General features: G+C 42.1%; 1 protein-coding gene across 2 annotated transcripts in view; it reads left to right on the top strand.

The window, feature by feature from the left end:
- csmd2 (CUB and Sushi multiple domains 2) overlaps window positions 1-16,641 on the top strand; it is a gene marked incomplete at both ends in the record, with an annotated part of 212,096 nt that overhangs the window by 130,787 nt on the left and 64,668 nt on the right. For both annotated transcript variants that reach the window (XM_079287579.1, XM_079287580.1), the window contains 11 exons: window positions 1,332-1,526; window positions 2,634-2,772; window positions 4,718-4,905; window positions 5,659-5,847; window positions 6,453-6,569; window positions 7,045-7,260; window positions 8,258-8,446; window positions 9,808-9,977; window positions 10,099-10,255; window positions 10,482-10,673; window positions 14,413-14,539. In XM_079287579.1, coding sequence (XP_079143705.1) covers window positions 1,332-1,526; window positions 2,634-2,772; window positions 4,718-4,905; window positions 5,659-5,847; window positions 6,453-6,569; window positions 7,045-7,260; window positions 8,258-8,446; window positions 9,808-9,977; window positions 10,099-10,255; window positions 10,482-10,673; window positions 14,413-14,539 — 1,879 coding nt within the window. The remainder of the gene's footprint in view (window positions 1-1,331; window positions 1,527-2,633; window positions 2,773-4,717; window positions 4,906-5,658; window positions 5,848-6,452; window positions 6,570-7,044; window positions 7,261-8,257; window positions 8,447-9,807; window positions 9,978-10,098; window positions 10,256-10,481; window positions 10,674-14,412; window positions 14,540-16,641) is intronic.

The raw sequence follows: 16,641 nt of genomic DNA, 5'->3' as shown, positions 1-16,641 counted from the left end.
TGAACATGTATGTTCATAGGTTAGGTTTGTATACCAATCATAAACAGCCATCTCTCCTTGTACTTAAAAAAACAATGTGTGCTGAGCATCATAGTTGTTGTAACCTTTTAAAAAGGTGCATTATTATAGCAGTAAGGTCTAATAGCGAATAAAGTATGACACCGTGTTCTGTCTTTTCTGGGCCTATAAACGTAGCTGATAAGGTGTTTTGACACAAAAATAATTAGAGAAACTCTTCAACACAGTGTTAGTAACAAACTGAATGTTTTCTTTGTGTGATCATTTGATCCAGTACACTGTGGTAGCTGGTATGCAAAATTGCAATGCACTCTGAGGACTCATCCTGTATTCTGTTTCTGGTTCCTAAAATACTGGTGCTCTAGCTGAAATAACATACGTCAGCCTACCCCGGGGGGCTTTTGGGACCTTGCTCTTGCTCATTTGCAGACATGTCATCAAGCCAACCCAGGTGCCTCTGGAAAGCTGCAAATGGGGACAACACATGGCAACCGATGCATTAATTAGCCAGTTAGATGAATAAATAAATGACCAATGCAGCATGGTGAATGAATGTCAAGACCGGTTAATTGAAGATGGCGGTTTGTTCCTGAAAACAGTGTCATCCAACTGCAGGACTGGTTTTTTTTTTTGGGGGGGGGGGTTGTGGTGCTGAGCGGACAACTTCCATCATTCATGCTAATTAAGCACATGCCAAACTGTATTGAGGGGATTTTTGGCACTTTAATGAATAAGATGATCGTGATGGATGAGGTGTGGCTGGCACTCTGTTTGGGGTCCAATGGACACAGAAGAGGGATTCATCAACACCTACACGTGTCACCTAACTGCATGCGTGCACACGAGTGAGAGCGAGGGAGTAAGTGAGAGAGATAGTGGTGGAGGTGATGTGTTTGTATCTTGAGGAAAACTATGTTCCCCCCCGGTGTGTTTCCTCCACGTACCATTCAACAGTGTCATCTGGCCTGATGATCTGCATACGGTGTAGTTTCCCACCCTCTGGAATCACTGCAGCATATTGAATCAATGTGACTCACTAAGTGAAACAAATTTTCTCTCGTTAAATGCTGGCATTGCTAAATGCTGACAGTAGGGGAAAAAAGTTTTGTCTTGAAACTTAGGTAATTATTTTAGAATCTCTATGGAAATTAGCATCTTTGCACGGAAAATGTAATGTGTGACAAGGATTAATATCTGCCGAATTACAGGTGAGCTGTAACAGGGCACTTAATGTTTTCTAACAGTATTTGAACACCATCACACCTCTGTGCTCTCCTTCATACTAACCAATCTCTTCTCTGCATGTCCAATAGCATTTCGTCACAACGAATGTCCAGACCCGGGTGTGCCAGTTAATGGGAAACGCTTCGGTGAGAGCCTTCAGCTGGGCAGTTCAGTCTCGTTCCTGTGCGAGGAGGGCTTTGTTAAGACCCACGGCTCGCAAAGCATCGCTTGCATTCTCAAGGATGGCAACGTGGTGTGGGATAATGCAGTTCCCCGCTGTGAGGGTGAGTAAACAAGTGTTACCCTTCATGACAGCCATCTTACAACAGGTTTTCGGACGCTTGTTGCCGAACCGGAATATCTTAACTACACTCTCCGGCGTTTGTCAAACCTATTACTGGGGACACACATGGATGTAAACAAAAAATAACGTGTAATAACAGTTTTTAATATTAGTGAATATTAATAAGATGAGTGGGATTTATTCCGTGCTGTATTTTGTATCCAATGTCACACATTGCAGTTATGTTTGAGCTGGCATAGTTAGCTGTGTGGCTCAGAAGAATCCAGATATAGCCAGGGTAATGATGCAAAAGGATGCAAAGTCATTAAGAGGAAGATGTGCATATATTTTGATTTGAAAGCATTTGTTCCATGGTCCAGCATCTCATTATCCCGGTGCCCACTGTGTTATAGGTTAAGTACAACTGTTCTAAACCATGATATTAGAATATGCTTTTTTTATGTCAACTGTGGCTAATAATGTAGCATCACTGCAACTCAGGATTGTAATGAGATTATATATTCTGCACACCCAAATATTGAATGGATTATTGTATTCAAGATACGCAAAGCAGAAACCATGATGAAAACATGTCACTTCCCCCCGTGTGCCGCAGCAGCGTCGTGTTCCCCTGAGACCATCTATCATACCCCCTGCGTTTGTAGCTTTAATGCGTTTTATAGATGTCCTTCAGTATGCTGAGCTCGCTGATTAAGTCATTCCACTTCAAAGGGAGCGAGGAGCTGGCACTGTAACTAAGCCCTCTACTGTGCCTGTGTTCTGCTTTAAGGACATGCAGATACAGAGATGTACAGCAAAGCGAACAGTGACAGAGGTGAGGGTACGGGAGAGGGGTCGATGTGCTCAAGTGTCTTTTGCGCTGGCGATCAAAGACGTTCTCTTTTCTCTGTTTGACGGGGACGACAGCAGCACTTTTTGCAGGAGGGGTTTGATGACAGATTTAGAGACAAAGGGACAGGAGAGGAAACATATGCATGGATATGCAATGCATGCCCGCGTGCACACACATGCACACATACAATGAATAGGTGCATCATTCAACCTATTTGTTCCTTCTCTCCCTCAATATCTTCTTTCGCTCCATCAGCCCCATGTGGAGGGGATTTGAAGGCTCCCAGTGGAATCATCCTCTCCCCTGGCTGGCCAGAACTCTATAAGGAGGCCCTCAACTGTGAATGGATCATTGAGGCTCCTCCAGGCTACCCCATCAAGATCATCTTTGACAAGTGAGTCACCCATATGACTTCCTCTACCTCACTGTTGTTGTTGTTTTTTCTCTCAGAGTAAGCTTGGATTTTCTTTTACCTTCTTACAATCTTAGCAACCATCTCGCTGCTTTCTGTCACTTTTTTTCCTCTCTTCCTGCTCCCTTTCTGTCAGGAATGCAGTAGATCGAATGCACATTAACATAACACCCCCAACTAGGATAACATTATGTTTTATTTAACTTCCTGAAGATCCACAGATATGCTTAGGTACACACACATTTGTAAATGTATGCATTCGTATGGAATGCATATTTAAGTGGACATGATCTGTCAAGGGGAACCGGAGCGATGAGAGAGAAGTGAATTTGTCCTGATGTTTCAGTGCGAGACAGAGGGCCATACAGTCGTACCATCAAGCGCTACATTATGCCATCTCATCCTCATCCCTGCCACGGTAGCACAGCAGGCAAAATGAATACAACATAAATGTTTGTTGTTGTTTAATTTTTATGTAACATCAATAAAATATCACAAAGCGCTTCATTTAGATGACATGGTACTGAAACTGAGCAATTTATTCATGGCTTTGAAGATGAAGTGGCTCTGGCAGCAAAGGCAGAAACGCACAACAAGCATGCACACACGCACACACGCACACACACACACACACACACACACACACACACACACACACATCAATACACATACATACGCATACATACATGCTACACTGATGCACTCACCAAACTGTGCCAAAAGCCAAAGGAAATTATTTGATTTAAATCTAAGTTTTCAAATGTTGGTTAAAAGCAAAATGTTGACACAAAGAAATCCATACGATGGTCAAAATCTTTGAAATGATTGTCTATTCATCCGAAAAAAAAAGCATCATTCAAGCATAAATCTCTTTTCTTCAGTTTTCATGGAATATTTTCTTTTATGATTTTAAATGTGGCCAAACGTTGAAAAGCTAATCATCTTTTGTATTCTTGGAAAAGCTATTGTTATGGAATAGAGTATTACCCATTTATCTAAATTAACCCGCTTGGGGGCCCAGGGCAAAAAATAGCTTTCGGCCTTATTGACCTACTGTTTGCAGTAAGTTGGTAAAATGCTCATGTCTTTAGCACGGCCAATGTACACTTATTATTCAGTTCATCTTTAGTTTAACTGGTGCATATTTCCAAACGAATAAAAACAGCTTTTAGGGTTTGTGTACTCAGGACATTTGCTCACTATGTCTGGTAGGTAGTCCAGACTCGCACTTTAGCCCGCTGATCAGATTTACCAATGAAACGCAGACTCGAGAAATTGAACCAAGGTTATGTTGACACAAATACAGCGAGCTCGCTTGTCTAAAAAGCAAACTGTCACAGTCAAACTAAAACAAAAGCTCTCTGCATGTAGTCCACCTGTTTAGCTTAGTTCACCGCATAATTGAGAAACGATCTGCTGACTGAGACAAAGCAGTCCCACCTCCCTGTACCAGCGGTACCTGCAAGCAGTAACATCAGCAGAAGGAAGAGGATAGAAGACAGGATGAACGAGCGGTACTGACTCATGTCTTTGTTCCTCCTTCCTGCTAATCTTCACTCAGGAACATGATTTATTTTATTGACATTTTAGAGTTGTTTCCAGGAAGATATTAATTACTTTTTATCCTGACTTTGCTGGTGTACACATCACTGCTTCTGCTCTAGAAACAACATTCAGTTATATGTAAATAAATTCCAATCCTGTTCCACCTTTATTATTTTTAAAACAATATAAAAGTTTGCTAATGAAAAAGAGACAATTAGAGTTTCGATAAAGAACCGAACCAATTAGGTTTATCAATAAGAGTACGAGTATCGGTAAAATCTGAATGATGCCCATCCCAAGTGGGAACATAATGTGACCATATGTATTTGCATCACAATCAAAATATTGTATTGGAACCTTTTTTCAAATGATCTGTTCTCAGGTTCCGCACAGAGGTCAACTATGACGTCCTGGAGGTGCGCGATGGACGTTTTCCCTCTTCACCTTTAATTGGCAGCTACCAGGGTACCCAGGTTCCCCAGTTCCTCATTAGCACCTCCAGCTTCCTGTATCTCTTCTTCTCGACTGACAAGAGCCACTCGGACATCGGCTTCCGCATACGTTACGAAAGTAAGGGCTTAGAGTTGTGAGTGAAGTTAATAGCGCAGAGTCAAACCTTACACCTAAAGATACAGAATAGATCTACTGCAAAGGAAGGACTCATTTGCCCATGCTTCACAGAACCCTAATAGAAATGAATCTATTATAATACGGTGCTAATCAGAGACAGCAGCTATCAGCCTTGTTCACCGTACAAGTTATAAAAGCTACAGTCTTGGTTGTAAATATAATCTCTGCAGGCTCTCAATTCCACCATGACGTCGTTCTTATTACGCCACCTATAATTAGAAGGTAAATGGGGTGGGATTGTTCTTGCAGTTATCTCTGCCTTGCCGCACGATACCATGCTGAGAATTCCATGTGCACCCGACGCACACCGGTCATCACTCATGCTGTAAATCCAACCCTTAAAGCAGTCCTGTCCTCATTTCTACCTGTGTGGCTGACACTGGTAACCGTTTGCACTTTCCCTGTGATGAATCTCTGCAAAGCTTCAATAATTCACGACCACGGTTACTTAGGCAGAAACTGCGCACGGTGGAGTGGGAAATAGAGCTGAAACTTCCCATTTGTTCCTGTTCAAAAATGATGTTCAAGTTAATTATTTATCGGGATTTCTTTCGAAGAGCGAGCTGCCTTTTAACATTTCTAACGTCAGGGTACACAGGGTACAAGCCTAATTACACTGCGAGCAGGTGGACTTTCAGGATCTGTGTGTAACTTTTTTCTCCTTTTTTTTTTTTTTGCCCCGTTCCTTTCTAGCCTTGCAGTTACAGTCGGATCATTGCGTGGACCCTGGTATACCTGTCAACGGCCAGCGACATGGAAATGACTTCTATGTGGGCGCTTTGGTAACATTCAGCTGTGAGGCGGGTTACACACTTAGTGACACGGCGCCTTTAGAGTGTGAACCCAATTTTCAGTGGAGCCGGCCCCTGCCTAGCTGCGATGGTACGTTCCATAATATTGACCCAGAAATGAATCGTCTCCTGCCAGGTTTCAACCTATTCATAGACGGGGATTAAAGCTACATTCATTGTTGTATGTTATTCCAGATGAAACGGGGGGAAATCTTTCGAAGCACTTTGCTTCACATTGCATCACATTTAAATCCACATATATATGTCTGAGTTATTATAAAATCCATTGACGATAACGTTTCTTTCAGCAACTCTTGTTTTCGGCTTTAAAAGTTTCGGGCTCATTTCATCATAAACGTTTCATATGTAGGGCCTTGAGCCTCCCCTTTGATGTTTCCCTTTTTCCTCATCTGTAAATGCTTTTATATTTAAGGACGGTATTGATTTCTGCCCACTCTGTAATGGTATTGATGATACCACTCTTTCTTTTTTTATGCCGTCTTGAACGGCACCTCTTGTAAAATGTATTTTACCGCATTGTAAATGCACAGACAAGTTTTGCTATTTTTTTTTGGGGGGGGGGGGGCATTTTATTTCTGTCTTCGTCCACATTGTTTCGCCCTCTGATTTTGCCTCTCCTCTCATTTCTCTCCATCGTCCATCGCCCGCTGTACCCATTCGCCCCTGTGTCGTCAGCATTGTGTGGAGGTTATATCCAAGGCAACTTTGGCACCATCCTGTCACCCGGCTTCCCAGACTTCTACCCTCACAACCTGAACTGCACATGGATAATCGAGACCTCCCATGGCAAAGGTTAGCAGAGAGATTCTGTGTAAACACATGCAGCAGTCAAATTCAATTTCCCTTACAATGTCATGTCCCCCTACTGAGTGGCCTTTTTATCTTTTGCCGAACATGCTGTCTCTAGTAAGACGCGCTGAGAGGCTGGCCTAGGGCTGCAGCGCCAAGGGACGGTGCTCCAGTCATGTAGCCTTATTCGCAGATGCTCTCTATGCCTGGATGTGTGATGTGTTTGATAAGTAGAATAGAGGGAAGACAGGGAATTGATGCTCTATGCATTATGAAACTGAGAACATTTTGTTGACTTCAGCCTATTTGATGTGAACATAATATTTAGTTGTCTTTAGTTTTTTGAAATCCAACTTGCAGGAGTTCATTATTTGGACATATAGGATAATGAGAACACCAAGTATTTAATTCTAATTTACTCATGTAAAGGTCATGAATGGAAATATAATATTAAATATTGTCTTCCTCTTTTATTCAGGTGTCCAATTCACCTTCCACACCTTCCACCTTGAGAGCCCTCACGACCATTTGTTGGTGACGGAGAATGGCAGCTTCTCTCAGCCCCTGTGGAGGCTGATGGGCTCCACACTGCCTCTGACTCTCAGTGCAGGCCTGTTTGGAAACTACACGGCTCAGATCCGCTTTCTCTCCGACTTCTCTGTTTCCTACGAGGGATTCAACATCACTTTCTCTGGTAAGAGTGGATTTGGCTATTCCAAATGTTCAGAGACGAGAGGAGGGAAAGCTGAAACAAGTGCTGATCACCGTATTGAGACAATTTGTTTAGACGGGGCTGATGCCATGAGGTTAAGCACTGAAGGCGTTTTAGCGACAAAGGATCCGTCTTGTTCTAGTTGTAATCGGGGTGACTCGAGAAAAGAAAAAAAAAACTGGGAATTGATCGGGATTCCTAGGTCGGTGGGATGCCCTTCGCTGCTGAGAGAAACTGTTACTGTTGTCTTGTCATGTTGTATTTAGGTTTTTCACTTCTTCCTGGATATGAAACAGTCTCGGTGTGATACTGACGCCTCTATAGGACCACCGAAATCAAAACAAAATGTTGTTTTCATTTTAAGCCTAACTTTGAACTTGATTCATGACTTCATTGCATTACTGGAACTTTAATCGAAAGAAGTTTACACACTGCACTCAAATTAGCATGTAAACATGTCGCACAGAACTGCGAACGCAACCTCCCCACAAGTGTAGAACTACAGGATTACACAAACGCATGAACTCTCATGAGCAATACAAACAAAAGACATGTCTTTTCGAGCCATAACCCATTTGAGTTTCACTTTGAGATCGGACGTTTCAGGCTTCTGAGCACGGAGCAGAGACCGGCCTTCACCTTTTAAATACAAGGGTATGTTTCTACACAGACAGGTATGCTTATTTAAGAGGAGCCCATCATGAACAAGAAGCAAAAACGTATCTCAGTATGCGTCCTAGAAATATGTAATTGCAGCCACTCGAGAGTGAATTATAAAATGGTTAACATCCAGAGAATTGATTCATTTTAAATGATCAATTAGGATACAGCACAGATGGGCCTCTACCCACTGAGAGCATCATTTCACCTCCTTTTGCTCTCACAGCATCTCACAGACATCCCAGTGTACCTGGTATCTCTATGGACGGATAGATCTGTGGAGACGGTACCTTTACACCGTTTCTTTGTATTCTTCCAGAGTATGACTTGGAGCCATGTGATGATCCTGGAATCCCACCATACAGTGCCAGAAAGGGCCTGCAATACGGGGTGGGTGACGCCCTCATCTTCTCCTGTTTCCCGGGATACCGACTGGAGGGTCCGGCGAGTGTGATTTGCTTGGGGGGCAGGAGGCGGGTGTGGAGCTCCCCTCTGCCAAGGTGTGTTGGTAGGTGGTCACATGCTTTATTTTGGCTTTTGTCACTCCCCTTCTATCCCCCTCACAAATACCATGTAACCTCACGAGCCCTTTCGCATAAACCCACCCATCCACTTCCAAAACTGTCAGTCACGTTGGAAGACGAGCTATTTCCCTTTCAATTCTCCTCATTGTCATCCCTCCATCCGCCCACGTTATGTCTCTTCATTGGATGGCTTCCCAGAAACAGACTTTTTGTCTTTGTCCAAATTACATGGAGCAGCAGCTGTAATGAGGGTGACATTAACGAGCTGAAATATGTTAATTGTTGATGTTGCTCGTCGCTAATGCCTGGGAAACATGAGTACATCTGGACAGATTTAGGTCAGTATGTTGATTATATGATGCACCAAACCTTAAGAGTTGGATTACAGTGTTAATATGGAAACAAATTGTAGCCTAATGGGGCCTAATGATAGGCAAAGCACAGACCGTGACAATGACTGATCTGTTTGTGATTGTCCTTAGCATGGCTCCTTTCTGCATATCCATGCACTGTGAAACAGAAACTGCATATGGGACAGCAATTGTGAACAGCTGTAATTATTTGCAGGGGGTATTTATACCACTTGCCTATTGTTTTGTCTCTAAAGTAAGTGAGTCATTTGATTTTGACGCTCTTTTGGCAACAATTAATTACAGTTTAGTCAATGCAATTTGGTGAAGTCACATTTATTTCCTTTACTCGCACAAAATCTGTCAGATATGAATGTTTGCTGTGACTGTTTGGGCATGTGTTATGAGTAGGTCAAGCAATTTCAGTGTATTCACATTTTCTCTTTTGCTCTGTCTTTCATATTTCCTCTCGATGAATCCACATAATTAAAGGTTGACAGTGATGAAACATTTACTTATTTGTCACACTTCTGACCATAATATTCAGCCTTATTTTAGAAGTTTAACACTTCTCTTTATACTTTGTCTGTCACCTCATCTTACCTCACCTGCACAAGCTAATATTCCAGATACGTTTGTGGTCATTTCAACTGTTGCAGCTATTTTTCCATAGAAAACTTTGCCTTTCTAGTTTCACTCTCTTCCTGAAGTGATTCAAACGCAAAGCAATTTTCGAATAGAGCTGAAATTACCAGCAATCATATTCAGATTGTATTGTGATTATGATGATGTGCCACTCAACATTCAGGTATAGTCACTGACCGTATTCCCTCTCCCATCCCCGTCTCCCGCCTCCCTCTGCATGACAGCATGAATGAATACACTGTGAGTTTCAAGCATATAGCGATTGACATGTCCTCTGCTCTCTCCAACACCACCCACCCCTCTCCCCTCCTCTCTCTGTCCGTCTCTCTGCTCCCTCTCTTTTTCTCCAGCTGAATGCGGCTCATCCGTGACTGGCATGCAAGGGGTGCTGCTCTCGCCCAACTACCCCGGTTACTACGGCAACAACCACGAGTGCATCTACTCCATCCAGACGCAGCCCGGCAAAGGCATCCAGCTACGGGCACGGGACTTCAGACTCGAGGAGGATGACCTGCTCAAAGTGAGGGGGGTTTGGGGGGGGGGGGGGGGGGTAAATCGCAGCCTTGTTAGCGTAGCTGTGTGTGCCGAACTTATCATTTTAATGCAGACCCGTCCTCCCACTCTCCCTCCTTCCCTTCCAGGTCTTTGATGGCAACAGTAATACGGCTCGTCTGCTGGGGGTGTTTACCGGCAGCGAGCTGCTAGAGACCATCTTGAACTCCACCTCCAGCTCCATGTGGCTGGAGTTTATCAGCAATGCGGACAACACCAGTAAAGGCTTTGAACTGCACTTCATTAGTGAGTAACACACAAACACCCACCTTTTTTTGCATTTAATATTTACATTTAAGTTTAGTTAGTTTGATTATATGTCCTGTTCCAACCCCTCACTGTTGCCACATTCATGCTTTCTTCTTCAATACCATCCCACTAATTGTGCTGTCCTTCCTCACCGTTCTCTCTCTCTCTCTCGCTCTCGCTCTCGCTCTCGCTCTCTCTCTCGCTCTCGCTCTCTCTCTCCAAGGTTTTGAGCTGGTGAAGTGTGAGGATCCAGGTGTTCCCCAGTTTGGCTACAAGCGGGAGGACAAGGGTCATTTTGCAGGAAGCAGTGTGTCGTATATCTGTGACCCAGGCTACACCCTAAAAGGCCCTGAGGTGCTCACCTGCCTGAGGGGGGAAAGGAGGGCATGGAACAGCCCCCTCCCACTCTGTCTCGGTGAGTCAGATGCTCGTTGAATGGGTTCGAGATCGACTGTGTCCGTGCTGCTGGCAGAAATATTTGTGTATTTGCCAATATAGTTTTGGGGTCTGCTGATGTCTTCTTGCTCATTGCATTATATTTCCTAACTTTGTTACATCGTGCTGTGTGTGACGCAGGAAGCTCTCAGATCCTTGATTGAAGTAAACGTATTTACACCACAATGTACAACATATCCCGGTACAAGATTGGAAAGTAATAAGTACAGCAGTAGGATCAGCAAAATCATTTTAGAAATTAAAATGAGGTATAATGCAGAACCATCACTTTTTGACTGTTATATTATTACACTTACATTATATAACAAGAAAAAGATTAGTTTTTTAATTTAAAACAACTGATCAAATTCATGAAAAGTCTAAATATGCAATCTAACTCGTAGCTAAGGCTGACACAGAAATGTATTGAAGTAGAAGTATAAAGAAATGAAAATATTTTTAGTTGCAGCACATGAATAAATGTACTTGGGTACTACTGGTTACGTTGGCGACCTTATGTGAGTTTACCTCGTGCTACGTAACGTTAAGCTATTTTCTGCTGTCCTGCCTTACATCACAGTGTGTTACATGATGTTAAATTCAGCTAAAGGTGCGTAGAACAGCGTTGTATTACATTATGTTAGAGTATTTATCAGGTGCTGCCTTACTGTTTGACACATTAATCCTTACTCGTTTTAGTTTTATTCTGGTGAACTAAAATGCCGGACCGAGTTCTTCATCCTAATAATGACGTGAATATGACAGAGCAGGTTTAGGAAAACGTTGTGTGGTTTGTTTTAGCGCTGCTATTTTGAGACATCCATTTGGTTGCTTATTCAGTGCATTATCTCATCGCTCTCTTCAGCTCCTTATATTCATATTGCATCATGATTGCAAACACGTATTATTTATTTTGACCAAAATAAGATTCTCCCCCGCATCAACAGCACACCGGAGCACATGGGCAGACATTTAACCCCTCGTTGTCTGAGACTTAAGACTTTCGAAATCAACTTCACGGAGATCATTTTCTCCTGTCGAGAGTTCACCTACAGTTCACCTGTCTGTTGTCGACACCTGCCACAAGCATGCTAGGCGTTATATTCAAAGCTATCAAAGTGGCATACATTCACAGACATACTGCCTCATGGTGACTTGGTAAAAAAACCCAAAAATAGTTGTTGGGGATCTTCTCCTGGGTGACATTTTGACACGGTCTCTCAGAATCCAGCCAGCAGCTCGGTAAGGAAAACAGGCAGGGTGGTGTTCTTTGACATCAGCCAAGGTGATTAGAATAATATTGCTCGGCTCCCATTTCAACCCAAACTGACGAATGTAGCCAGAAGGAGGAGGGGAGGAAAATGAAATTGAGTTGAAAACAGTCGAGAGAGTTCATATCCTGAAAGTCACAGAAGAGGAAAGTTGCAATACAGAATAACTGAGCAGCTCTGGGGTGGACACAGAGTTTGAAAACAAGGTTACATTTTATTGACACTTAATATTACAGTGCATATCAAATTACATGTAGCGTCATGTCTACATATTAATGTCTCACTGACACGTGTTGCTGAAGTAAATTATTGTTATTACGATGCAGTGCATGTGTCTGCTTGATTTGATTGTCACCTAGATGTTTTAGTGTCATATATAAACATTACTTTCCACAATATGTCTTGGAGAGAGGGAGAGGCAGAACATGTGTTGATTTTAGAAAGGTGTTTGTGGAGACATAGATTGAAGGGGTAGGGTAGCTGAGAGGAGTTGCAGTGCCATGGCAGCACTGAGCAGTAGTTTCTTAGGTCATAAGGCGAGAAGAAAGAGATGGATTTGTCGTGCCGTGATAGATCACCCTCCTCTCTCTTGTCTCCGTGAAACAGCAAGATTCTTTCAACAACAAAAGCACAACAGAGGGAAACAGCTTGAAGAGAGACACATCAGCAATTGTTTAAAGATGAATACGTTCACGCTTTCATTGTTTTGCATTTTTCCTCTCTTTCCAAAGATAGTGAAAGCAAAAATGACAATCAAATCTTTCAAATCTTTTTTTTGTTTTTCGTTGCAACCATGCATAATAAACTCTGTTTCACGTGGTGTGTATTGTTTCGTGGGTTTGTGCTTTGACAGCAAAAATGATCAGAGGCCAGCTCTGGTGATTATTGCTGTTTAAATGTTTCATGCATGAGGGAGATGGAGGGAGATGGAGAGAATGGAGGAGGGCGACAAGGAGAGAAACAAAGGAAGGGTTTATTAGGAAAGGCATGTTTGTCAAATGGAAGGTAACAAAATGTTACTGCCTGATGTGTACGGAGAAACCAAAGTCCGTCCCTGTCTGATGGCGTGTTTCTTTTGTGTGTGTGTGTGTGTGTGTGTGTGTGTGTGTGTGTGTGTGTGTGTGTGTGTGTGTGTGTGTGTGTGTGTGTGTGTGTGTGTGTGTGTGTGTGTGTGTGTGTGTGTGTGTGTGTGTGTGTGTGTGTGTGTGTGTGTGTGTGCTGTGTTATTAGTTGGTTACGTCCTTCTTACTATTCTGTCTCTGGTTGTGAGTGTCTGCCAATTCTTCTGTATTTCAGTACTGGGTCTTTTTCTCACAGATGGATTTCACAACAATCATCATGATCATCTTCATCAGCAGTATGATTCCTTGACCTTCGTTTTTACCTGTTTGAAGAAGCTATTCTCCTGTCAGTGGAAGGAAGAAAAAGAACATTTGACCCTTTCTTTGTCCGTTTAAATTGCCTCATATCTCAACAACAACACTTTTCTTTTTTCATTTGCCTTTTTAAATCGAGTAACAGGTTACAATTAATTGAAGGGGGGCCTAAAATTGCTTCTCAGTCAGTATTTCTGATGGCAGTTCATTATTCAAAGCTGAAAATAAAACATCCTTCACACTGTTCTTAACTAAATGTTTTGGCCTCTGCTTTGTAATTTCATAAATATGTGTTTCTGTTGTTGTTGTCAATATATTGAGAGACTGAGTTTATGTTTGGTGTATGTTGTGTACCTAAGGGGGCCTGATTGAACCGTGTTACTGTACTAGAACCAGCATGTTGTCTACTACTACTTCTACTACTCCTACAAACACACCTGCAGGCATGCTCAATGACGTTCCTCTGATGAACAAATGATTCTTGACCAGTAGATGCTGACATCAGCGATACGTCCATAATGGCAACTGTGTATTCCTTCTGTACACTAAATATATTTTCTGATTTATCCTTGAAGATATATTCAATTCTTTGCCATATCAGTGAAAACGTCTTCTTAAAAAGTTACTCTGAACTTAATGTGTTCAATGTTCAGTCAACAAGTCCATCAACTTCCAAAGGCAACGGGATGAGGTCATTGGCTGAGACGGTGGATTGCTTTGGCTGAGCCAAGGAGATACACATGGAGTATATCGAGCTGGCTGCTCTCCCTCCTATCATTTAAATTGCAGGCCGTGTGATGAAGCACATCACAGTTTAGCATATGACTGCTATGTCAATAATTAATAATAATGAGAGGACACTGAAGTGATGTACTTACTGGAAGTGGGACGATCCGGTTTCTGGCATGTTAATTATGTTAACCTTGCTGAAACCTTTTGATAATTTGACTTCCAGAACATTGATGAGCTTGTACTTATTTTGCACTTTATTTTATTTGATTCCGAGTCATTGCTCGCCTCTTTAATCTCTCTCTCTCTCTCTCTCTCTCTCTCTCTGTCTCTGTCTTTTTAGCGGAGTGTGGCGGCAGCATCAAGGATGAGCCTTCCGGGCGCATACTGTCTCCCGGCTATCCAGCTCCATACGAACACAACCTGCACTGCATGTGGACCATTGAGGCCGCCCCTGGAAGCACGATTAGGTCTGTTTGTGCCTTCTAGTTTTCTGATTACATTGTTCTTTTCAGGCTTTCTTTCAATCGACCACCTTTCAATATACTTCCAATTTAGCCCCCCCCCCCCTTTTTGCAGTGGTATTCATCACTTTCACAGACTGCTGTGGAATCAATCTTCAGTGCGCCGCTATTGGCCAATAGTTGAGTTACTACTGGGTGAGGGGAAATGCCACCTCAGAGCCTCAAGAAAGTCAAGTGTTATGTGTTATGTGCTTTACTTTCCTGAAATTGATTACATTTAAGTAAGAACAAATCCTGGGAGGTGAACAGTTTTGACTCAAGGTTTTTTCGTTGATACCCTTTTCAGACAATTTAAACTTGGGTTATTCTCCAGCACCATATCTTGTTCTTGTTATGTATTGATTGATTGATTCCTTGGGGGTTGTGCCGTGAATGGTACACCCCAAAGAGGGGCAACCTGTGATCATTACCTGGGGACACACAGTTTGCTTATCAGCCACACTGTGATGGGGACACTTTCTTTACCATGTAATGAAGCTTTGGGAATAATCAGCTACATGATTCAACTTCCTCCACCTACAGCAATGTGGTTTCCAACCGGCTCTATTTTCTCCGTTGACTCTTCATGCGAGCACCCTCGCTCAGTTTGTATTCATATGACGGGAGAATACTGTTGGACACAACGGTGCATTTGGGCTCTAAATATTTTGGGTCCTGTTTTTCTTTGGGCCCCTCTGTAGTCTATGCAGTTGTGAGAATAAATATGTTTTAACTGTGATTTGTCAGACCGTAGTCCGTCTGATATTTATTGATCCAGTTTGAATAGTGCTAAGCCTAAACTAACCTTCTCCATTTCTATTGTGAAGTGTGAAGAATAGCTGTGCTACAGCAACACACCATCTCTTTACAGGCATTATTGTGCACATGACACTGAAACAGGAACTTCTTCCTTTTTAAATCTGCACACGTTTTGATGCTAAGCTTCCAATTTATTTTACCGACGACTGATGATTCCTTCTATTCTTATTCAACTGTTGCTAAGAGGGATCTTTTTTTGTTCTTCCTGCTCTTTCAATTGTCAGTGTGGTATAAATATTTAACAGCGACGAGTTATCCATCTACAAAACATGACTTTATTTAAAAACCCTTTAAAAAAAATAATATATATATATATTTGTAAAGAGGACTTTCAACGACTTAAAAGCATGAAAGACAATTTAAAAAAAGAGTCGTCTGAATGTAACAAATCAAGCTTTACTGGAAGATGATTCAAAACATTTGAACAATGGTGTATGTATGTAGATGGATTGGTGATTATATGGGTAGGCAGACAACATAATATATGTTTTAAGTGAGGGGGCTATAATATTTCTCTTCTCATGAATTGGATTCACTTTTCCTCGATGATCATCATCATCATAATCCGACATTTATGAATCCTCCCAGCACTTTTTATATGCATTTTATAAACAAAACTACAGGGACAGGAAATAATTCAAAATTCAAGATAAACTTACATCAAAGTGATCATTTTTGATATGTGTCCACAAACATCAGCAGAAGTTTTTAGCCTCAGTTTGATCCGGTTTTGTTTTTCAAGTCCAATGTTCTAGAATTATTTCGAAACGATGAAAAACATGTCTTGATACTTTCAGACTGCACTGTAAACTTGTTTGTTCACTGTGCCATGTCATTTCTATAACATCGTAGAGTTATCTTTGTGGATCTGTTTGTGTGTGCATGTCGCCCCATATATTACACATCTGACACTCCTAGGTCCCTCATGATTGCTGGTTTAGGTTCATTAGTATACCTTTGCTACCTCTGGGTTTCTGGCTTTCCTCTGCAAGGTATGCTCCATATGCATGCCTTTGATCCTACCCACGCAATTCATTATTGAGAAGAATGTGCTGTGCATTAGCCCAGGGATACATGGTATGTCAAATAGTGCAGCTGAAGGTAGCACATGAATCGGACCGGACGGAGAAAAAAGCCTACGGACTGGTTTGTCAAGAGTTATTGACGGAAGATAGAATAGATGGTGGGAGAGAGTGGAAAACAGACATACATAGATTATAACAAAATAGAAGGACTAGAGTTGATAAGGG

This window comes from Melanostigma gelatinosum, assembly GCF_949748355.1.
Source record: "Melanostigma gelatinosum genome assembly, chromosome: 17".
In the NCBI taxonomy this organism is placed as follows: Eukaryota; Metazoa; Chordata; class Actinopteri; order Perciformes; family Zoarcidae; genus Melanostigma; species Melanostigma gelatinosum.
Note: the sequence above shows the minus strand (reverse complement) of the source record. Positions and strands in the feature narration are given on the sequence as shown.